Source organism: Heloderma suspectum, chromosome 5, assembly GCF_057233095.1.
Source record: "Heloderma suspectum isolate Gila_16-S chromosome 5, 16-S_ref, whole genome shotgun sequence".
Lineage (NCBI taxonomy): Eukaryota > Metazoa > Chordata > Lepidosauria > Squamata > Helodermatidae > Heloderma > Heloderma suspectum.
Genome location: NC_139462.1, coordinates 98,909,883 through 98,933,000, shown reverse-complemented (window position 1 = coordinate 98,933,000; position 23,118 = coordinate 98,909,883). Strand labels below are relative to the sequence as shown.

The window sequence follows — 23,118 nt, the reverse complement described above, 5'->3', positions numbered from 1 at the left end:
GGCCAATTTGGGGGGATCCCCACCTGCACCACAGCTCACTCCATTCTGTAGGGTCCCCCAACCCTCTGTATAGCTGGAGGGGATGCTGTGATGAGGAGGGTGTTTCCACCAGACCAGTTGCATGCACCAAAATCTTGATCCAATCCAATATGTGGGGTTCTTTGAGAAACTGGTGGCTGGAGGGAGTGAGCATGCAAAGCAAGGTTGTCCTACCCTATTCTGCTCCCCTATCTCATTTTCCTCTGTTCCATTTTCACCAGTCACTTCCCCCACTAATCAATCTCCTTCTTGGCTTGTGATATGCCCCCCCCCAGTTTCCACATCCTCCACTAGGGACCCTCTTTATATCCCCATACCTGTTACTCTTCTTGGCCTTCCATGCCCTTTTGGCCGCCTCATTCTCTTTCTGTACCTTGGAGAACATGCCTTTGAGATGGTGGTGGGCAGATTTCTTCAAGTGGCTGATTTAGGCTGATGTCAACTTCTCCAAGATGGTTCCACCCTAAAAGAGCTACTCTCAGAAACTTGGCAAGCACAACAGTTGCTAGAGGAACAGAGTCTGAATAGCTGCAGGATGGTGAGGAGCAGAGAAGGGGAACAGAGATATAATAAAGGACAATTCAAATTACCAGACGGATGGAGCATCTTATTTAAAAAGAAAGGCCTATGGGGTTGGAGCCTTATAGTTGACAAAAGAGGCAACTCAGGAGAGGGAGAGAAACATGACCGAGCTTTATAAAATCATGAATTATGTGGAATAGAAAGAAATTACTCTGTCCTTCAAAACAATAAAAGTTGGGGTCATCCAATAACACTAATTGGCAGTACCTCCAGAGGACAAACAAGGGGATGTACTTTGCACAACACATCAACAAGATTTCATTGTCATAGGATGCTGTGGTAACCACTAGCAAGATGGCTGGTAGGAAAAGACTTGTGAACCATTTACTTGGGCACACCTTGAATTCTGCTGTCCTCGGCAGCTTCCTAGTCTACTGCTGCTGCTTGTTGGGTAGGGCTGGTTCTCTAGCAGCTGCTCCCACCCCAGGGGTGTTGAACCTCTTTCAGCCTGAAGGCTGAATTCAGTTTTGGAGAAGATCTCCAAGACTGCATTCTGGTGGTGGATGGGGCCTAAGGGAAGATGGATGGAGGCAGGGGAAGGGGACATGACCATATAGGGAACCCTGGGGGCCAGATTGGGACCCCATGTAGGCCAGGTTCAGCCCCCATGGGGGCCAGATTCGGCCCGCAGACCTGAGGTTCAACACCCCTGTCCTGCTCCATGTGAGTGAACATCTTGCATGCAGCATTTCTCATACTACAAATCATGGCCAGCAACGAGTCCAACTGGTGCCTCCACTGAAAACACTCAGCACAACATTTCCCTTTCAGATCTTTTCCTGGCCCATTCTGCTCTGATGGAAGTCTCATGGAAAGATGCCGTAAGAGTATAAGATGCTGTAACAAGAGAAAGGCTCTTCAAGCCTGATCCATGGCTCAAGGTAATGGAGTCAAATATTTTTCATTGGGAGGAGGCAGCAGGGTGGCTCCTGCTTGTATTAATGCTGCTCAGATAAGAGAAGCACACTAAACTATATGGCGGAAGCAATGCACTTTGTCATGTGTTGCAGAATTTCAATTTTCTCTTGGACAGATTTTCTTCACAGCTCTAAGACAAGGGATCTTGATTACTCTTGCAAGAATGGTCTCCGTGGGGATGTGTATCAGATGCGGTTGAATCTCCAGCTGAATTGGAATGATTCAGACACATTCAGGAGTCAACTGAAGTGAGGCAAGGGGCCTCCTAATCACCCTGAAGCAACTCTGGAGTCTCCCAAATCTTCACAAGTAATTTGGTGCACGTTGCCATTTTTGCAGACATTTCTTACCAAACTTTCCATATAAGGGAAATACCAGAGTGGGGAGAGGCGGGGTGGAGTTTTGTGACTGACAAACCTAGCTTCTAATCCCAGAGAATGTTTTGTTGTTGTTGTTGTTGTTACCAGGGTTCTCCAATCACATTGCTTTAGGGGAGGGGCCTGGAAGTAATATATCAAGTTGCTTCTAGTCTGTTCTCTGCTCTTTGCTAGATCTCTCTCTCTCTTCTGAGCAGGAACATTGAAAAAGTTGAAGTGGTATTTAGGAGGTTTTTGCTTGCGTTTCTTACCAGTACGTATCTGATCTATATTCAGAACCAGTTTCCTTCCTTATTCTAATCAATCCTTTACCCCAGACCCTTTCCTTTCTAATGTAGTACTAACCTAAACTCCTTATCCTTTCCTAAATCCATTCTTAGTGCTTTTGATTTATTCTTGCAGTTGTTTCTTTGAGTTTGTCTTGAGTGCATGTTGTTGTTTGGTAGAAATGTACAGGTAATGTCCATTTCCTTGACCCTTACATCATCCTCCAAATTTGGGCTTAGTTCTATAGTCTGATTTTGATTTAGTCTCATTGTTCCCTGTTTGTGTCTGAATATACCTTTCCTTTCTTATCACTATAATCGGTTACACTTTCTGCACTTTGTGATGTGTGGAGCACCTGCTTTGCATGCAGAAGGTCCCAGATTTGATTTTTGATCTGGGGATTTTGGTGTGCAAACCCAACTGAACAGGCACCAGTGGGATGCCATATCCCACTTAGTGGTGTATCTGAAACCTTTTGTAGAGGCCGCCGAGACCCTGAGCTCACGCAGTCAGATGATCCCTATGCTTAAGGATATGGAAAGGCAGATGGGTTAGTTTCTTGATGCTTGGGATCCCAAGTCAAACAGTCACCTTTTGGCAGAGGCGCAGAGAGCGGTCAAGTGACAGAAGGATGGCATAATGGAACGGGTACCACAATTGTGCCATAAAAGGGCATATATGTGTGCAAACCATTAGGGATGTACAATTTTGTTAAATCCATTCCGTCTGTGTTGGATTGTCAGGCATCTTTCATTCCATGATCCACTCATTGACAGAACTGGACTTTTTTAGGCATGTACAGGAATTTCATTCCACTTGTGCAAATGCGCATTAGTGCTAACGTGCATTAGTGCAAGTACAATTTGAGCAAATCCACCCCAAAGGTAAACAACCAGTCTGCAACTCCACAGACTCCTGTGACTCAGAAAAAGCCAGTCTACTACAGAATCCACAGGTCAGATTCATAGAAGTCCAAACTCATGTCAGTCCATTGCAGATTTCTCTGGCATCCCTAGCCACCACGTGTAACCCTAGGTCTAGGGCAGTCTTTGCAGCCCCAATACCATCAGCAGCTGGCAGAACAGGCTGATGAAGAAAGCTCAGGAGACCCAAATGAAGAGACCCAAGCCAGGAGGAGGCAGAGGGGCCCACTCCTCTTCCCAGCACCTCTTCCCAGCCACACCAGTCCCCCTCAGGCAGCTGCACAGGTGGGTTGGGAATGTATGCCAGCCAGGGCTTTGGGGACAGCGAGCAGGGGTGTTGAAACTCAGGCCCACAGGCCAAATATGGCCCACCTGGGGTCCCCAGATGTCCATGCCCAGTGCTGGTGCCAGACTCCACTGTGCATTGTGTTGCTCATGGGCTCCTGCCATCACGGCACCCCTCTCTGACAAAGCCCACTCACCCCTGCTCACCAAAGGCCCACCCATCCACAAATCCTGGACCTGGATACAATCCCAGAGGTGTGTGATGAAATATCTGTGGATAGAATTTAAGTCACAGTCCTAAAACGTATTTTACAGAGCCAAAAAAATACAACAACAAACAGGGCCAACCCCCCCACCTCAACCCAGGATATTGTAGTTTAAAGCTCTTATAACTAAGGCTTAGGAGAGGTTTCTCAACCATTTAAAAAAAGGGGAAAATGGTGCAAACCTTGGAGGCCACCAAAGATTTGCTGGTTGGGGGAAAGGGGGTGGGAGAAGTGGAAAGGGCATGGCCCTCCAGGGAACACCACAAGGCCAGATTGGGATTGCAGGATTTGGGCCCTATAATGATATATACTAAAAAATATATCATTTTAGTGTGAAAAGCGGTCTACACTCACAATCTCACTTCCACTACTATAATATGAATATAGTATAAGATCTTGATTATTCTCACCATATGGGTGGGAAGCCATGCCTGAGAGATCTCTATATTCAAGATCTCTATATACAGGATCTATATATTCAAAGTCTCCCAGATCCATCCAAGCCAGTGAGCAAGTAGGCAGTGGCATTTCCTCCTCCTCCTCCTCCTCCCCCCCATCATCACTGATGTCCAGGGACAGAATGAGAGGCAGGTGAACAAGTAGGTTGCAATACTGAAGAGGAGGAGCAGGTTCTGGGGGCTCTTGTCAGTATCGGCCCTCAGCTGGTGCTCAGCCATGCCTACCCTTGACACCAGCCCTGATTGTAAAACTCCCCCACCCTGTCTCCAGTCACCGATTCCTTGCATCTTTTCATTGGTTTCATATCAGCTCACTGGGAAGGGCTCGATTTCATTTACCAATAAAAACTATTATTAATATTTAGCATTTGTATAGAATTATTGTTGCTCTTGTTGAAGCAATAATAGTGGTGTGTTGTTGCTGCTGTTGTTGTTGTTGTTGTTGTTGTTGTTTTAGCATTCAAAGCCCTTCACATACATTATCTTAGTTATCCTACCAACAGCCCTACAAGCAGAGTTACAGGTGACCTGCTGTTTCCAAGAGTTGCCTGGAATATGACTCAGCAGGTAATTCTGCCTCCAACAAAGGGCCTCCAAAGCTGGCTGGGAAATCCACTAAGCTGTGGCAGAGGAAGGCAACCTGGTTCCCTCCAGATGTTTGGGGCTGCAATTTCCATCACCCCAGCCAGCATGGCCAATGGTCAGGAAGGTGGAGTCTAAAACATCTGGAGGGTTTTAGGTGCCAGGGTTGCCTACCCTTCTAAGCAGAGAGGGACCCTTATCCAGCCAGCTGATTAACAGGTAATGAAGGTGGCCTGAAAGAACTCTGCTAAAGAGCCTGCATAGAGCCCTCCTTATCTGCATATCCACCTAGTCTTGAGTAAGCATCTAATAACAGGTTTACTGGTGAAAGCTCTATGCCTAATATCTGCATGACAGGCAGAAATTCAGCAGATGTTGGGTTTTCCCCCCATGGACATCCAGTGACAGCATGTAAACCAGTATCCAAAATGCTAATTGAAAGTGAATATTTCTAGATGGTTTAAATAAGTGAGCCATGTCAAATGCTACAGGGGAAAAAATGTCATGACTTCTTTGATTCTGCCCAAACCAACTATTCAAATCTAATGCCCCATTTCAATGTCTTAAATCATGTATTTTGCTAAATCAGAGTTTTGTTTACTGCTGTGCTGTTAGTCTAGGGCAGTTAACAAGCACACTAACAATGCAATCCTATGCATGTTTACTCAGAAGTAAGTCCTGCTGATCTCAATGGGACTCACTCCCAGGTAAGGCTGCAAAAGACTGCACTCTCTGGTACCTTTTTTCTCTCAGAAGCTTAGATGTCCTTGGCAATATAGATACTCCTTCTATCATCATCACCATCCTCATCAATCCATTGCCATTTTACAATTAATCCTAACTGTTCCCCAAAGTATGCTCCATTGATTTCCACGGCACTTACTTCCAAGCAAGTATCTTTGAGATTGCAAACTTAATAGCAAATCCAAAGCATCTACTTCCGGGCATGTCATTACTGAACAACATTCAAAATTTGAAAGGCATTCAGAGGGGAACAAAAACGAACATGGGCTAGCTGATGAGGAGCAATGACTGGTGCATTTTATCATTGCTGTTGAAGAAAACAAATATCTACTATAGAAATGGGGCTGACAAGAATGTAAAAATTAAGAGAAATGAGGTGTCTGCCTGCTTGCCAAAACATTTTTTAGGAAAACTAACCCAGTAGGATAAAGTGATAAAAATCTGATGGGACTGTCTGTTATCATGACTTGAGTTTATCCACTGTAAACTGATTTACAGTCTGTACTGCCTGTTTCCTGCCATAGTTCGTTATCTCGTGTATATGACTTTGTCTCCACCAAGTACGAAAAGTGCCTGCCTTATGGGCAATACGTTATTGTTCTTCAGCAAAATAAACAGTAATGGCCAGCTCACTCTTAGGATTTCTGGTGCTACTAGTTAAGCCTTCGGACTGGGCGACTATCATCTTCTATGAACACTTCATGCACATCAGAGAATCTGTCTGTCCACCTTCTGCTCCTGAACCACTTTGTTGGAGAGGTACCTCTTTGGAAGAAGGACTGTGAAACCTGAGTGGGAGGAAGAAGGAATAGGCTGTAGGGACCTGCACACTTTCATTAGGGAGATGGACACCTCAGATTTCTCTTCCCCTTAAGAGAAGGTAGGGATCTCCGAAACAATTACCTGGTTTCGTCCAGGGACATCTGCAGTGGGGGGGAGGCGCTCCGCCCCTCCCCCCAAAATCCTCCCCGGCTGGCTCCGTTTCGTAAATACTTACGTAGCCTATTACGGCAAAGAGCAGGGCGTAGCGCATTTGGTAAATACGTCAAAAGTATTTATGTAGCCTATCACAAAAGGCAGCCACACAAATGGCGGCCACAGCAGCCCGGCAGCAGCCGGGAGATCAGCTGGAGCCGCCGCCAGGGCTGTCGCCGCATCTGCTGCTGCTGCCGGAGCCGCCAGAGCTGCCACATCCGCCGCCAGTTATGCTCCGTCCCGGGGGGATTCCACAGGGTGGCGGGGGGGAGGCTTTAGAATCTGGCCTCACTGGAGTCTGTGGGGGAATTCTCTGACATCCCTATCATTTCCTCCCTTGCTGTGCTAATGCTAGGGACGTACGAAAGTCACATACCTTTTCGAAGGGTGACATTCGCGGTGGGGGGGAGGTGCTCCGTCCCTCCCCCCAAAATTCTGCCTGGGGGGGAGGCGCTCCATCCCTCCCCCCGAAATTCTGGCCAGGAGGGAGGCGCTCCGTCCCTCCCCCCCCGAATCCTGGCCGGCCGGCTCCGCAAATGGCGGCGGCTATAGCCGCCGCCATTTGCGTCCCTGCAGTCAGCCGTGATAGGCTACGTAAATGTTTACCTAGCCTATCACGGCTGACTTAAAAGGAAAAAAAATGTGCGTACGCAAATGGCGCCCATGGGCGCTGCCATTTGCGTTCCTTATTTTGACACGTCTTAGTCTATGTAAACATTTACATAGACTACGGCGAAAATAAGGGGAACGCAAATAGCATAGACTAAGACGTGCCTAAATAAGGAACGCATAAGGAATGCAAATGGCGGCGCCCATGGGCACCGCCATTTGCTTACGCACAGTTTTTTTTTCTTTTAAAGCAGCTGTGATAGGCTACTAGCGGTGGGGGGGAGGCGCTCCATCCCTCCCCCCCGAAATTCTGGCTGGGGGGGAGGCGCTCTGTCCCCCCCCCCGAATCCTGGCTGGCCGGCGTCCCTGCAGTCAGCTGTGATAGGCTACGTAAATGTTTACGTAGCCTATGGCTACGTAAACATTTACGTAGTCTATCACGGTATTCTTTAAAAATCTAGCCATGATAGGCTACATAAATCTTTACATAGCCTATCATGTTTTTTTGTTGTTGTTTTGTTTTTTTACTGGAAATGGCGGTGCTGGCAGCCGATCAGAAGACCAGCCACCGCAGCCAACGCCGCCGAACCGCTGCCGAACTGCTGCCGCAGCCGCCGCCGCCAGGAAGATTCGCCCAAGGTAAGTCCCGTCCCGGGGGTGGCGGGGGGGCAGACCGTTCCGCCACCGATTTCAGGGGGCCGAATGCGCTGGCATTCGGCCTCCCCAAGATTCGTGGTGAAATTCTCTGACATCCCTAGCTAATGCTGCTTTCTTGACTGAATATCTGGGCTTTACTTTTGTGTTGCTTGTTAATTCAAGGCCAATGCCTGGGTGGGGCTTGGACAAACAAATCCTTCTTTTTCCATTTCCCCCTTGGGCATTGTCTCATTTCTATGCTTGATCCCTTATGTTACACTTAAGGATGGTGGAGAATTCCACCACGGACTCCAATGAGGCCAGATTCTAAGAATCCGGGCCCCTGGAGTCCGCAGCGAAACGAAAGACTCACCTCCACCACCTGGGGGAATCTGCACCAGCTGGATCCTACCTGCTGCCAGCCATCCGCTGCCGTCCGCTGCCACCTGTCTTTGGACGCAAATGGCGGCTGGTGTAGCAGACACCATTTGCTTCCCTGCCTTTTGCCGTGATAGGCTACGTAAAGATTTACATAGCCTATCACGGCAAAAGGCAGGGATGCAAATGGCGTTCACTACACCAGACGCCATTTGCGTGGCAGCGGCCGGAAGTCCAGCTGCGGAAGGGCCTGGCCAGCGGCTCCGCGGACTCGCCGCAGAGCGGAGCCGGCCTGGGAGGATTCCGGGGGGAAGTATGGATCGCTTCCCCCCCCCCAGCGGACCCCTTCAGCGGACTGGTAAGTGTGTTTCATACACCCCTAGTTACACTTAAAAGAAATATCAGCCACTTCCTGCATCGGAACAGTACTAGTGATGGACTTCTTATTACAGGCTAGTTAGAAGCCTGAGTTTATGATCCAGCAATTTAAAGTGCTTTTCAGGAAACATGGTGGAATGAAAGTGCAAGCGATGCGTGCACCAATCCTTCCTCAGGTTTCCAATCCCCCATCTTTGCACCCACCAGAAAGTTCATACTTATACCTACCATAGAAAGGTGGGTACTTTCAAAGAGCACATTTGGCATGTATCCGAAACTATACCCACCCCAGGGCAGCCAAACAGTGTCCTTTCAATTGGCACAATGGTCCCTGCCACTGCAGGCTGGCATGCGCCGGTGAGGCCACATCGAACCCGAGTAGTCAGGAAATATTGACAAATATTCCTCTGGGTTTCAGCTATGTCTGGCTTGATCCTGCCTGGAACTGTTTCCAGTTCCAGTTTCCATTGAATGCTTGGCTGATGCCTGTCCCAGTAAAAAACGCCATGATATTTTTCGCAGAGATTTATAGGGAGCAATTTCACGGCTCCAGTTGTGGTCCACCCACACAACCTGGAAGCTTTGGCCATGACATCTATTAAAATGAATAACCAGTTCTGGCACACAGTGTCTGCCTGCACTTTGTTGACTGCAAATCCAAAGTGCTTATGACCGTCCCGATAGCTCATTGTCTATGAGGTCCCACTATTGCTTTCGATTGTGTGCAACACCACCCCGCCGAATCCCCATTGTTTCTGAGGTATGTCAAGCTTATCTGTTTCTATACTTTCTACCTCTGCAGGAGCCCTGTGTTGCATGTCCTTCACATCTCCCTGTAACTGCCTTTACGCAGTCTGTGTGTTGTCCTCCTTTCCTTGCCCTCATGTCGAGCAAAAGTAAGGGAAGAGGTGTCCCTGGAGGCACAAGGAAATCCTTGACCTTCTAGATATCTGGGGAGAGCAGAAAATACAGCAACAGCTGAGAAGCAGTCACAGGAATATTGACTTCTTTGAAAGTATATCTCAAGAGATGGAAAAGCATGCCCACAAACGCACTGGTGTTGAGTGCCGGTCTAAGACAAAGAGTATGCGTTTTGAATGTAGGGGAGTTGTGAACCATAATGCCAAATCAGGCAACAATGCAACAACCTGTCCTTATTTCCAAGAACTGCATAGCATTCTGCGTGTAGGGATGTACGAAAGTCACTTACCTTTCCGCGGATTATGTTGATGGTGGGGGGGAGGCGTTCCGTCCCTCCCCCTGGAATCCTCGATGGGGGGGAGGAGATCCATTCCTCCCCCCCAGAATCCTCCACAGCCGGCTGTGCTCTGTGGCAGCTCCGCAGAGCAGCCAGCCAGGCCCAGCCAGGCCAGAGCCATCCACAGCTGGATTTCTGGCCACGGAGGGCTCGGGGGGGGGGGACCGTGTGCGCAAATGGCAGCGGCTACAGCCGCCGCCATTTGCGGTCCTTCTTTTTGGCCGTCTTAATCTACGTAAATATTTACGTAGACTATGACGGCGAAAATAAAGGGGAACGCAAATAGCATAGCGGGTGCTATTTGCGTCCCTTTTTGATTCACCATTTTAGCCTATGTAAATATTTACGTAGGCTAAAACGGTGAATCAAAAAGGGACGCAAATAGCGCCTGCTATGCTATTTGCATTCCCCCTTATTTTCGCCATCATAGTCTACGTAAATATTTATGTAGACTAAGACGGCGAAAAATAAGGAACGCAAATGGTGGCGGCCGTAGCCACCGCCATTTGCGTACGCGGTTTTGTTTTTGTTTTTAAACCCAGCCATGATAGGCTACGTAAATCTTTACGTAGCCTATCACATCATTTTTTTTATTTTTATTTTTTTACAACACTGCAAATGGCGGCGGCGGCAGCCAGTCGGAAGACCAGCCACCGCAGCCACCGCCGTTGCTGCCGCCACTGCCGCCACCGCAGCCGCCACTGCCCAGAAGATCCGCCCCAGGTAAGTCTCGTCCCGGGGGGGATCCGCGGGGGGGCGGGGAGGCAGCAGGCCGTTCCGCCACAGAGTTTGGGGGCCGAATGCACCGGCATTCGGCCTCACCGAGATCCATCGCGGAATTCTCTGACATCCTTATCTGCGTGGAGACGCTGCTATTAGACCGAAACGTGTCTCCAGCGGTACAAAACTTACACGTACAGAAGCGTACAGTCAAACGTCAGAACACAGCACTCCAACAGAAAACAAGTTCCATCTCAGTGCACATACATTTCAGGACCTACGCTCCATCAATGTGGAGCAATACCTGGGCTGCAAGGAGGTTCCCAGCAGTAAGTCACAGCCGCTCTTTCTTACCAATGCTTTTCAGTTCCATCATGTGCGAGCTGTGTCAGGATTACCTTTTCCACAGCAGCGCTGTGGCCAGGGAATTTCCACCCTCTCACTTTGCATGCCCCGGAAATCCTTTGAATGTTTTTTCCTGAACCGCATGTGGTTCCTAGTGCTGAGAATTCTCCTCACTGACAAGACTGACCACCAACACAACATATGCCCCCAACTGGGTGCAAGCAGCGGGTGCAGCAAGAACTATGCTGTGCTTCTCCGCCCCAAGACAGCATTTCTCATGTTAATCTTTTGGCTGTATATATAGCATTCATTCTGTGTCTTACATATTCCATCTTTTTTTCCAGGTCAGCCGCCCTGCCAAAACAACATGGAAGGGTAGACCATGGCAGAAAATGCCTCAACACAGTCACAACAAGCGGTCGAAGGAGAAGGTGAGCACTCCTGTGCTGCGAATGCAATGACTGATGGTGCCCTGTCTGGGTACGCATGATCACATGTCTCTATGGCAGCACCCTTTCTATCCGCAGAATTCCAAACAGAGATTTGGTCAGATCTCAGCAGTTGATGCCTCCAGTAGATATGTGCATAGGACAAACCAGTGTACCCCTCTGCTGGAAGCAGGTTTCCAATTCCTCCACTAATATTTTAAAAAGTGCATTTTTAAAAAAATTTGGGCACATAGCAGCTTCAGAGGAATTTTTGGCAGAAAACAGCATGCAGAGTGGGGAAGCTAAATATTCCCTCCACCTGCACAACAGTCTCAATCTAGATCAGGACTGCTTTAGTGCAGAGGGAGGGAGGAGACATGGACCATCACAACCACATGATTAAAAAATGTGCTTTAAGTCGCTTCTAATGTGACTCGAGCCTAAGGTTTCCATCTTCGGTTGGCACTGAAACCAAAAGATGCCCACGAAGGATTGCTGCGGGTTTACAGCTCATATAAGGGGCGTGTGTAACTGTGTTCACAGTGGGGTTGGAAGCCAATGATGGGCTCATGAGTCAAACTACCCTTGAACATGGCCAAGGTACTAAGTCCTGTCATTCTTTCAGGAATAGAAGCGCAAAGCGCATCCATGACAAAAAGCCTGGTCGGGGATGAAGAAAGATTTGTGGGCAAGTACTTGTTTCTGAGCAATGGACGGTTCCACCCTTTCCAGGCTGACACAAGCTTCCCCCATGTGTGGTTATGTGTGGGTGTATAGAAACAGGGAGAGGAATGGCTGTGCGGGATGGCTGCACCACACCAGTTGCCACTGCCTTCCAATTCCATCAGCCACCGGAGCAGACTCCAGCAATTCCATTCTGCCCATTTCCACCTCCACCCGTGTCCTGGGCTGCCATGTGCAGTTGCCCGGGGCTCTTTTGTGGTGGTCCTTGCCTTGCCATTGCCACCATGTACTGGCACTGGCAAAGGCAATTTCAATAGGCCAGCCTGAGGATGAGCGCACCATCATATAAAAGGGCCAGTACTGCCTTGGGTGCTGTGAGCACTGCTAGAAAAGGTTACACCATAATTTTCTGGCATTTATACAATATTGATCAACGCCTGACCTAGGTTAGTGCGGCGGGACACCTCTGTCAGAAAACACCGTGGAAGTCTAGGGACTAGGGTTGGCGGAGAATTTCTCCCCGAAACTTCGGGGGGCCGAGCGCCAACGTGTTCGGCCCCCCGAACAAGTTTCGGGGAGAAATCCTCCGAACCCCCCCGCCCCCCGCACCCCCCCCCCCCGGGACGGGACTTACCTTCGCCGAATGTCCCTCCCGGCGGCGGGTCCGGCCGGCGGTTCGGCGGATGTTCGAGCGGGGCGGGAGCGGCAGCCGGTCTTTCGACCGGCTGCCGCCGCCGCCATTGCAATAAAAGAAAAGAAAAAACAAACGCCCCCTGAGAGGCTACGTGACGATTCACGTAGCCTATCACGGCTAGATTTGCAAAGTCAGCCATGATAGGCTACGTCAATCGTCACGTAGCCTATCACGGGTGACTTTAAAAAAAAAAGAAAAGTGTGTACGGATAATGGCGGCCCCCATAGGGAGCCGCCATTCGCGTTCCTTATTTGGTCGCTGTAGTCTACGTAAAGACAGGGATTCTGAAATTTTTGCAGAGTACAGATCAGAGAGGGGAGATGAGGATTACCGGCAGGGCAGGCAGGCTCTGATAAAATCCATAGACACCCAGGCCGCGGTGCTTAAAGCTCATTTGGCTAAGCTGCCCAATGCAAATAATCCACCAAGAACAGAACCGGGGCAGGAGATTGCAAGTATTGCACAGCAGTACTCCCCAGTGCATACCTGTGATGCCCAGAGAAGTCCAAAAACAGCAGTGCTGAATGATGCAATCACAAGCACTCCGAAGAGACGGAGGGTCTTTTGGGTCAGACCTGCTCAGAGGCTCAAGCGTCCACAGTGGTTTTCACCGTAGTCAGGCAAAGTGCCATGTTTGACCCCAGTTACTGTCTCTTCTTCCAGTCGCGACCAAGTCGAGGCAACCCCCCATTGATGTGTCTATGCTTGGAGTGCTTTCTCATGCCAGTCATTGATTGTGGTTTTTCCTCTAAATTTCTGCTCCCAGGAATCTAGACCAAAATGAACCCTAAGTAAGGCTAAATCCACACATGGCAGTTATACCCTCATCATACCATTATCATAACTATTGTACACATGACACCAATGGGCACCAATAGCAATGGTAACGGTATCACAATGTTACAACCGCCATGTGTAGATTCAGCCTGGGAGGCCTATTTCTGTCATGGCACACTGTTGTTTCCTTGAACCAACTCTGCAGTGACCTTGTCTGCGGGTAAGTAAAGACTCGGGATGTATGATGTAGAGAACAACTTTGTTTATGGATGGTTTGGGCTTTTTTTCAGCATTCGTGTTAACGTTAAAGTAAAGAAAACAACCAGACCGTTCTCTTCACAGAACAAAAAAAGAAATGTTCAAACTGCAACTGCCCCCATTATTAAAATGTGGAAACAAAGAAACCATGTGAAGCAGTTTCTTTCAAAACAAACGGGACATCTGAAGCCGCTGACGTTCCATCGAGCTGCCATGCTTTCCCTCCGATAGTTCAAGCTGGGGTTTGCTTGTTTGTTTTCTCCTGAAACACATGTCTCTCCACCCTGGTGAGTCTTCTCTTGATGCTGCTGAGCACTGCCACAGAGTAAAATACATGCAGGGTGCACCCCAATTCATGTTTACACAGAGAGAAAAGGGACACAACTCCACTCATGCCCCACCCAGTCCTGATTGCTGTTGCATGCTAGGAGTTGTACCGCTGGTCAATCGCCCTAAGGGCGGCATCCGGCATGGTGGCGGGCACACAGCATCACAACACTTACGTGCCTTTGTGACAGAGGCTTGAAGTGCATTGATGCCATCCAGAACCACGTCACCAGGCCTCTGCTGGGGCTTGCTGGTTCTCTCTGTCTTGCATCAAATGTGACAACACCATCCTTTTCCCAGAGTGGGCTCTCTCAAGCCATCCCGGAAGCACACCTGTTGGGGCAGATTGCACGAGTTTCTGTGATGCGCTCAGTGACATTTCACTCTTCTACTATTCCTGGGGAAAAAATCTCCTTATATTGGTTGAGGGAGGATTCTCTCCTCCTGGCAGGTTTTCCCACCAATGCCTGCTGTGATCATGTCACCATGGTGCTTGTGTTGGCACTTATGAATGCCCCAGGGGGGGAAATCAAGGACAGGCTTGGGGGAGCGCAGGTTCACACTTGCACTGTAACGCCAGCCCCACACACCCAAAGCATTATTTCTGCCAAAAAGGTGTGGTCGTTGTGCCCTGATTTAGGGAAGAGAGAGGAGTTTTGGGGAGCACTGCGGAAGTACTGAAACAGAGTAAGGTTGCTCACCTCCCCCACCTCCCCATGCTGCTGTGTCTTTCAGAAATTTCACCATGCGCACTGTTACATGCAGTCCTTCCTCCAAGGAGGAATAGGCAGTGTCCGCCATTCCCTCCTGGGCATCCCCTGGGATCTCCACACAGTGACTCCTTCCCACAGAGCAAGGCCCTGCATCTTCATGCGATCCTCGTACCCCTAGGTGTGAAAGAGAGACGGGTTATGTTTCTGTAGAGTAAGGTTCTGCCTCTTCCAGTAGCAAGGCCAATGCAATCTTCCAGCATGACTTATAAAAACAACTATGAGCCCATTTTTCCCTGCACATTATGCTTTCCAAGAAACAGTTCAACATGTATCTCTACAGGTCCCCACTCAGAATGGGGACCTTTGCTTTTTTTAAAAAAGGCCCCCATCCACAACACACTTGATGCTGCATGCATGCCTGACAGCAGAATGCGCAGAGGAAAGGCGCATCGCTGCACACACTCCTAAATGTTTGGCAGATGCCATAAAGCTGTTCGCAGCATGAGTCTAGGCAGAGCACTACAGCAGTTGCCCCAAAGCATGCTGAAACAGCTGGTCACCAGAAAGCGCTGACCTGCAAGTCCATGCTCCTCAGCTTGGTAAGTGCTGTACCACTGCCAATAGATACCGACCAACATGCATACCCCCTATGATCCTTTCCATGTCCTGCATTGCTTAGAAGCTGAGAATGCGATGTAATGCCCCTTTCATTTTACTCTCAAAGCCAGGGGAAGGTAAGAGTTAGTGGAGCCTGTATTGCTAGGACAGACTGGTAGACCCAAGACAGTTGTACCTCCTATTCTTAGGGATGTCAGAGAATTCCGCCATGGATCTCAGTGAGGCCGAATGCCAGTGCATTCGGCCCCCCGAAATCCATGGTGGAACAAAGCCCCCGCCCCCCCAACCCATGAAAGGCACGCGAAATGGAGCACCTACCTGCTGCCGTCCGCACTGACTTGTGAATGGCGGCCGCCCTGCGGCCGCCATTCACTTCCTCATCATAGCTGTGATAGGCTATGTAAATACTTACATAGCCTATCACGGCTAAGGCAGGGATGCCCTTTGCATCCCTGCAGAGGCCATGATAGGCTACGTAAGTATTTACGTAGCCTATCATAGCAAGCAAAAAAAAACAGCGTACGCAAATGGCGGTGGCTACGGCGGCCACCATTTGCATTCCCTATTTTTAGCCATTTTAGCTTATGTAAATATTTACGTAGGCTATTACAGCGAAAAAAAGGGGAATGCAAATAGCGTAGTGGGCGCTATTTGCGTTCCTTTTTTTCTGCCATAATAGCCTACATAAATATTTACATAGGCTAAAACGGGGGGGGGGGAGGAATGCAAATGGCGCCCACTATGCTATTTGCGTTCCCCTTTTTTTCGCCGTAATAGCCTACATAAATATTTTGTTGTTTATTCGTTCAGACACTTCCGACTCTTCGTGACTTCATGGACCAGCCCACGCCAGAGCTTCCTGTTGACCCCTACCTCCCCCAAGGTCGAGTCCGTCACCTCCAGAATATCATCCATCCATCTTGCCCTTGGTCAGCCCCTCTTCCTTTTGTCTTCCACTTTCCCTAGCATCAGCATCTTCTCCAGGGTATCCTGTCTTCTCATTATGTGGCCAAAGTACTTCAGTTTTGCCTTTCATATCCTTCCCTCAAGTGAGCCGTCTGGCTTTATTTCCCGGAGTATGGACTGGTTTGATCTTCTTGCAGTCCAAGGCACTCTCAGAATTTTCCTCCAGCACCACAGTTCAAAAGCATCTATCTTCCTTCGCTCAGCCTTCCTTATGGTCCAGCTCTCGCAGCCATAGGTTACTACGGGGAATACCATTGCTTGAACTATGCGGACCTTTGTTGTCAGTGTAATGTCTCTGCTCTTAACTATTTTATCAAGATTTGTCATTGCTGTCCTCCCAAGAAGTAAAAGTCTTCTGATTTCCTGGCTGCAGTCAGTGTCTGCAGTAATCTTTGCGCCTACAAAGACAAAGTCTGTCACTGCCTCCACGTTTTCTCCCTCTATTTGCCAGTTATCAATCAAGCTGGTTGCCATAATCTTGGGTTTTTTGAGGTTTAACTGCAACCCAGCTTTTGCACTTTCTTCTTTCACCATCGTCATGAGGTTCCTCAGCTCCTCCTTGCTTTCAGCCATCAAAGTGGTATCATCTGCATATCGGAGATTGTTAATGTTTCTTCCAGCGATTTTATCTCCAGCCTTGGCTTCATCAAGCCCAGCACGTTGCATGATGTGTTCTGCATACAGGTTGAATAGGTAGGGTGAGAGTATACAACCCTGCCGTACTCCTTTCCCATTCTTAAACCAGTCGGTTGATCCATGGTCTGTTCTTACCGTTGCTACTTGGTCATTATACAGATTCCTCAGGAGGCAGACAAGATGATTTGGTATCCCCATACCACCAAGAATTTGCCATTTGTTATGATCCACACAGTCAAAGGCTTTAGAATAGTCAATAAAACAGAAATAGATGTTTTTCTGAAACTCCCTGACTTTCTCCATTATCCAGCGGATTTTGGCAATTTGGTCTCTAGTTCTTCTGCCTTTTCTAAACCCAGCTTGTACATCTGGCAATTCTCGTTCCATGAGTCTACCTTGCAAGATCTTGAGCATTACCTTACTGGCATGTGAAATAAGTGCCACTGTTCGATAGTTTGAACATTCTTTGGTGCTTCCCTTTTTTGGTATGGGGATATAAGTTGATTTTTTCCAATCTGTTGGCCATTCTTGTGTTTTCCAAATTTGCTGGCATATGGCATGCATCACCTTGACAGCATCATCTTGCAAGATACCGTCATCTCCTGCTGCCTTGTTATTAGCGATGCTTCTTAAGGCCCATTCAACCTCACTCTTCAGGATGTCTGGCTCTAGCTCACTGACCACACCGTCAAATCTATCCCCAAAATTATTATCCTTCCTATACAGATCTTCTGTATATTCTTGCCACCTTTTCTTGATCTCTTCTGCTTCTGTTAGGTCCTTGCCATCTTTGTTTTTGATCATACCCATTTTTGCCTGGAATTTACCTCCAATGTTTCTAATTTTCTTGAAGAGGTCTCTTGTCCTTCCTAGTCTATTATCTTCTTCTGCTTCCACACATTGCTTGTTTAAAAATAATGCCTTATCTCTTCTGGCTAACCTCTGGAATTTTGCATTTAATTGGGCATATCTCCCCCTAACACTGTTGCCTTTTGGTTTCCTTCTTTCTTGGGCTGCTTCCAGTGTCTCAGCAGACAGCCATCTTGCCTTCTTGGTTTTCTTTTTCTTTGGGACGTTTTTGTTGCCGCCTCCTGAACAATGTTGCGAACCTCTGTCCATAGTTCTTCCGGGACCCTATCTACTAAATCTAGTCCCTTAAATCTATTCTTCACCTCCACTGCATATTCATGAGGAATATTAGTGAGCTCATATCTAACTGATCTGTGGGTCTTCCCTATTCTCTTTAGTCTGATTCTAAATTGTGCAATAAGACGTTCGTGATCTGAACTACAATCAGCTCCAGGTCTTGTTTTTACCAACTGCATAGATGTCCACCACCTTTGGCTACAAAGGATATAGTCAATCTGATTTTGGTGTCGACCATCTGGTGAAGTCCATGTATAAAGTCATCTCTTAGGTTTGAAGAGAATGTTTGTTATGCACAGTGAGTTGTCCTGGCAAAATTCTATCAGCCTATGTCCTGCTTCATTTTGTTCTCCCAGACCATGCTTGCCTGTAATTCCAGGTGTCGTTTGACTACCCACCTTAGCATTCTAGTCTCCTGTAATGAAAATAACATCTTTTTTTGGTGTACTATCCAATAGGTGCTGCAGATCCTCATAGAACTGAACTAATTCTGCTTCTTCAGCATCTGTGGTTGGGGCGTATATTTGGATCACTGTGATGTTAAATGGCTTACCCTGAATTCGAATTGAGATCATTCTGTCATTTTTTGGATTGTATAATTGTTTAATTATGAAGGCTACTCCATTTCTTCTGTGGTCCTCTTGTCCGCAGTAGTAGATCTGGTGGTCATTTGATGTGAAATGGCCCATTCCCGTCCATTTCAGTTCACTGACACCCAAAATGTCTATATTTAATCTTGACATCTCCCCAGTAACCACATCCAATTTGCCCTGGCTCATAGATCTTACATTCCAGGTTCCTATGGTGTGTTGATCTTTAGAGCATCGGATTCGTCATTTACCACCAGCACCATCGGCTGCTAGCCGTCCTTTCAGCTTTGAGCTAGCTGCTTCATCACATCTGGGGCTAGTTGAACTTATCCTCTGTTCCTCCCCAGTAGCATTTTGACCATCATCCGACCTGGGAGTCCCATCTTCCAATGGTATACCGACATATCTCTGGTTGTACTGATCCATTTAGTTTTCATGGCAAGAATACTGGGGTGGGTTGCCGTTTCCTTCCCCAGGGATCATATTTAGTCTGACCTCTCTGCCATGACCTTCCCGTCTTGGGTGTCCCTTCACGGTTTAGCTCATGACATCATTGAGGTGCTCAAGCTCCAGCACCATGACAAGGTAACGATCTCCTTTGCTGAAGACGTAAATATTTACGTAGGCTAAAACTGCTACAAATAGGGAACACAAATGGCAGCCGCCATAGCTGCCGCCATTTGCATACGCTGTGGGATTTTTTTGGCTTGCCATGATAGGCTACGTAAATACTTACATAGCCTATCATGGCAGCATTGCAGGACGCAAATGGCAGCCACTACGGTGGCCGCCATTTGCGTCCGCAGCAGCCCGTCCGCAGCCAGAACTCTGGCTGCGGACTGCCCTGGCCGGTGGCTCCACAGAGCCGCCGTGGAGCAGGGCTGGCCAGGGAGGATTCCAGGGGGAGGGACAGAGCACCTCCCCCCCCCACTGCGTATCACATCTGCGAAAAGGTAAGTGACTTTTGTACATCCCTACCTGTTCTCTAAAATCTCTAGAGAGCACACTCACCTGCAGGTCGTCTCTCCAGCCAACTTGGCTTTCCTGCCCTGAGCCAATGTTCATGGAGCTGCCCAAAATAGGCTGGTTCTTGCTCTCTTGGAGGGGCCCCTGAGAACTTTCCCATGGCTTCAAAGTCTTAAATTTTGGCTTAAAGTCTTAAAGTCTTAAATTTTGTTCTAGCCTGCACTGCAGTCCGCCAGTAGGGATGTACGTATTGTATACCTTCAGTGCCGCTTGACTTCCGCAGTTTGCAGCCAGTGCTCCATTCCGCCGTTAACAAGCCCCCGGAATTCTCCTCTTTTTTTTTCGCTCCAAAAATTACGAAGATAAATCCATACCGACAACCGTAATTCCGGTACCCAGCCGTCTCTGTGAGTCTGCATAACTTCCGTAAGAATCACTATTTTTTGTAAATATTTATGTATTTTTTTTAATTGAAATCCTCCATCTCCGTTTACTTTCAGCCAAAACACTTCCTCTTCCTAGGGGCTTCCCAAAAGAAGGCTGTCTTAGGTGAGCCTGAGCAATCAACTCTTTGTTTAAAGCACTGCTGTTTACAAGAAAGAAAAAAACTTTTTAAATCACCATGCTGCTCCAGGACTGGCATAGTCAGTTTAAAAGGTTTTTTCTTTCTTTAAAAGAGCGTTGCTTTAAACAAAGAGTTCATCGCTCAGGCACACCTAAGACAGCCTTCTTTTGGGAAGCCCCTAGGAAGAGGAAGTGTTTTGACTGAAAGTAAATGGAGACGGAGGATTTCAATATAAAAAGAACACCCACAAACAAGGCGGTGAGCACAATTCAACTTTTAAAAAAGGACATATTTATTATCAGAATATTCTACACTGCGTTTTTATTTACGAAACTTGCTCAACTCTTTGTGGATGACAAAAAAAAAGCTGCATGACTGCTGGCTCCGCAGGACCTTGTGGTGCCATTCCGCAGAGGATTCCGTGGCACAGACTGAAAGGAATTTGATCCCATTTCAGTCCGTGGCAGAATTCTCTGACATCCCTATCCCTTCTCGGTGAGTGCTTTCACAGCACTCTTAAAGTTATGGATGGCGGCCAGGCTGGAGCTGCGCATGATCCTCTCTGCCTCCCCGCTCCATAACAAGAAGGCAAGAAGGACAGTTATCTCCCTGTCCTGCCAGTATGCAACATGGGGGAGGGACAGCCATTTTGGGAAGACAAATGGACCTTGACATCTAGGAACCATAGAGTGAAGCTCTGTTTTAATAAACCACTGCGCCACCTCCTGACGGGCATGCGTATATGCGCATCATCACTCAACAGAGACAGGAATAGGAAGCAAGGGCAACCCACTGTTTATTATGAACACATTAGAACCAGACACACATACTTACTTAGAAATTTGCAAACTGGAGCAAACGTAGGCGGGCGTGAAACATTCACGGACTGCTTTCGGCAGAGAAATACACTCATCGCACAACCACCCTCCTGTTTTCCCACAAGTAATTTTTAATTGCATCCCTGACTGCTTTACCTTGCTCAGACTGCACATTGCAATCTTCCAGGTAGGGCAGACCCAAGGTTGAATGAACAATGGTGCTGTCCTCCTGGAGATTCTCGGAAAGGGCATGTCCCTTGGTCTCGCATATGTTGTGTAATATAACACAGGCACAGATGACCAAGGGCACATTCTCCTCCGCAACATCCAGTTGTCCCGAAAGGCACCTCCATCTGCTTTTCAGCCTTCCAAATGCCCTTTCAACAACATTCCTTGCCCTGCTTAAACAGTAGTTGAAGAAATACTTCTTTCCATCCAGATGACCCCCGTAAGGTCTCATTAGCCAGGAACGAATGGGGTATGCTCCATCCGCAACAATTATGGGGGGTATTTCTACAATCCCTCGAGTCCAGGTGGGGTTTCCTGGAACAAAAGCTCAGCCTCCATCCCCTCAAACAGCACGGAGTTTCTGAAAATGTAGGCATCGTGATTTCTTCCGCTCCAGCCAATTTCAACATCCACAAACTGCCTGGAATGATCCGTTGTTCCTTGGAGAAGCATGGAGTAGTAGTTCTTCCTGTTTATGAAATCACCACCTTGCCGAACCGGGGATTTGATACAAACATGCATGCTGTCCACCACGGCAACACAATGAAGGAACCCGAGGGCATCAAATCCGTCCATGATCTGTGCTGTGTTGCCATTGTTTGTAGGTGGGGTGGAAGCGGGGGAAATAAAATGAGGAAATAGTTAGCTCTGGGTAGAATTCATAGGAAACGTTTTTAGAGCAAGAAGATAACTCCAGAAAGCACACACGCACACAGGGAAGGACACACACAGACATAAGAATGCACAAGCAGGGGCTGGTTTTGCGCTGGAGAAGGAGTAAAGGCATTGGTATGACTCACTTACTTTCCTGGCATCTCTGAGGAAAACTGTACATTGAAGGAGAATGTGTTCCATTGCCAAACAAACCTCCACAAAAATCTAGCCACCGTCAATCTCCCAAGCCCGAACTGTTCAGCTGCATTCTTGTAGAAGCAATGGTTGGCCAGCTTCCAAATGGTTACAGCAACCCTTTTCTCAACACTGACCAGAACCAGCATAGCTGTGCGCTTCCTTTGTAGTGCTGGGGTCAACTCAGCCACGATCTCAAATAGGGTGCCTCGGAACATCTTGAAGTGTTCTGTCCAGTGTGCATCGTCCCAGACCTTGAGAATGAAGTTCTCCCACCAATCCTTGCTTGAAGGTCGAACCCAGTAACGGCAGAAGATCGAGGGCATTTGCATGTGGGCAACACAGTCGGTCATTGTGTTCAGGTTACTTTGCAGTCTGGTGGAAAAATAATCTTGGCGCCTCTTGAGAAATCTGAGCACGAGCAAACGAGATTGTCTCCGGTTTGCTCGCTGAGCCCTTATGAGAGTCGAGGCCCAATGAGCAGCACATATAAAACTCAGAAGGAGTACAGCTAGTTCTGTGTTCTCGACGACGGTGCTCGAGTTGCTGGCAGGATCCATGGTGTTAAGAGGGAAATTAAATTGACCCAATCTAGCATGAAATTTACAAAGCAACCTTGAGAATGGAACGCCGGCTAGGGTTCACAAAAGCGCACACACGCAGAAGAGTGACAAGAGAGAGAAAAAAGGGGTGGTGCCTTGTCCACATTACGAGTGAAGGAGCAACCATGGAGGCAATCAGAGAAGACTGAAGCATGCGTTTCAAATAGTAGAAATACTGCCGTGCGTCTTTCCATGCCGTTACAACAACAAAACAGAAGCGTTACAGAAGGGGCAATGTGTGCCATTACAATAAAAACCGTTAAGGGATTCAGCGGTACAGTGCAGTACTCGAAACGTTACTAGTGAAGGTGTAGCTTCGGCCACCGTAGCACTTTGCTGCCAAGTATCGATGGAAAATTGCCTTTATTTTTATTTACTTTTTGCCTCTGCAGGAGGTGCAATGGGAGGAGTGCAGCCCCTAGGAGGATCCCGGGCTAGAAATTGGCCCTCAGACCACCCAGACTTGCCCACTCCTGCCTTAGGAATTGTATAGGCCAAATATTACTGTTTTCC

The 23,118-nt window shown here is 48.0% G+C and overlaps 1 protein-coding gene and 1 pseudogene across 1 annotated transcript; both read right to left on the bottom strand.

The window, feature by feature from the left end:
- Window positions 1–13,572: 13,572 nt before the first annotated feature.
- On the bottom strand, window positions 13,573–20,062 carry LOC146344187 (uncharacterized). Its single transcript, XM_084860322.1, has 3 exons — window positions 19,589–20,062; window positions 14,610–14,795; window positions 13,573–14,241 (listed from the first exon to the last, which is right to left on the bottom strand). Exons 1-3 carry the CDS (start codon window positions 19,701–19,703, stop codon window positions 14,135–14,137), a joined length of 408 nt encoding a protein of 135 aa, XP_084716448.1. The 5' UTR covers window positions 19,704–20,062; the 3' UTR covers window positions 13,573–14,134.
- Window positions 20,063–21,017: 955 nt separating this feature from the next.
- Window positions 21,018–22,563, bottom strand: LOC146344186 (uncharacterized; annotated as a pseudogene).
- Window positions 22,564–23,118: the final 555 nt, after the last annotated feature.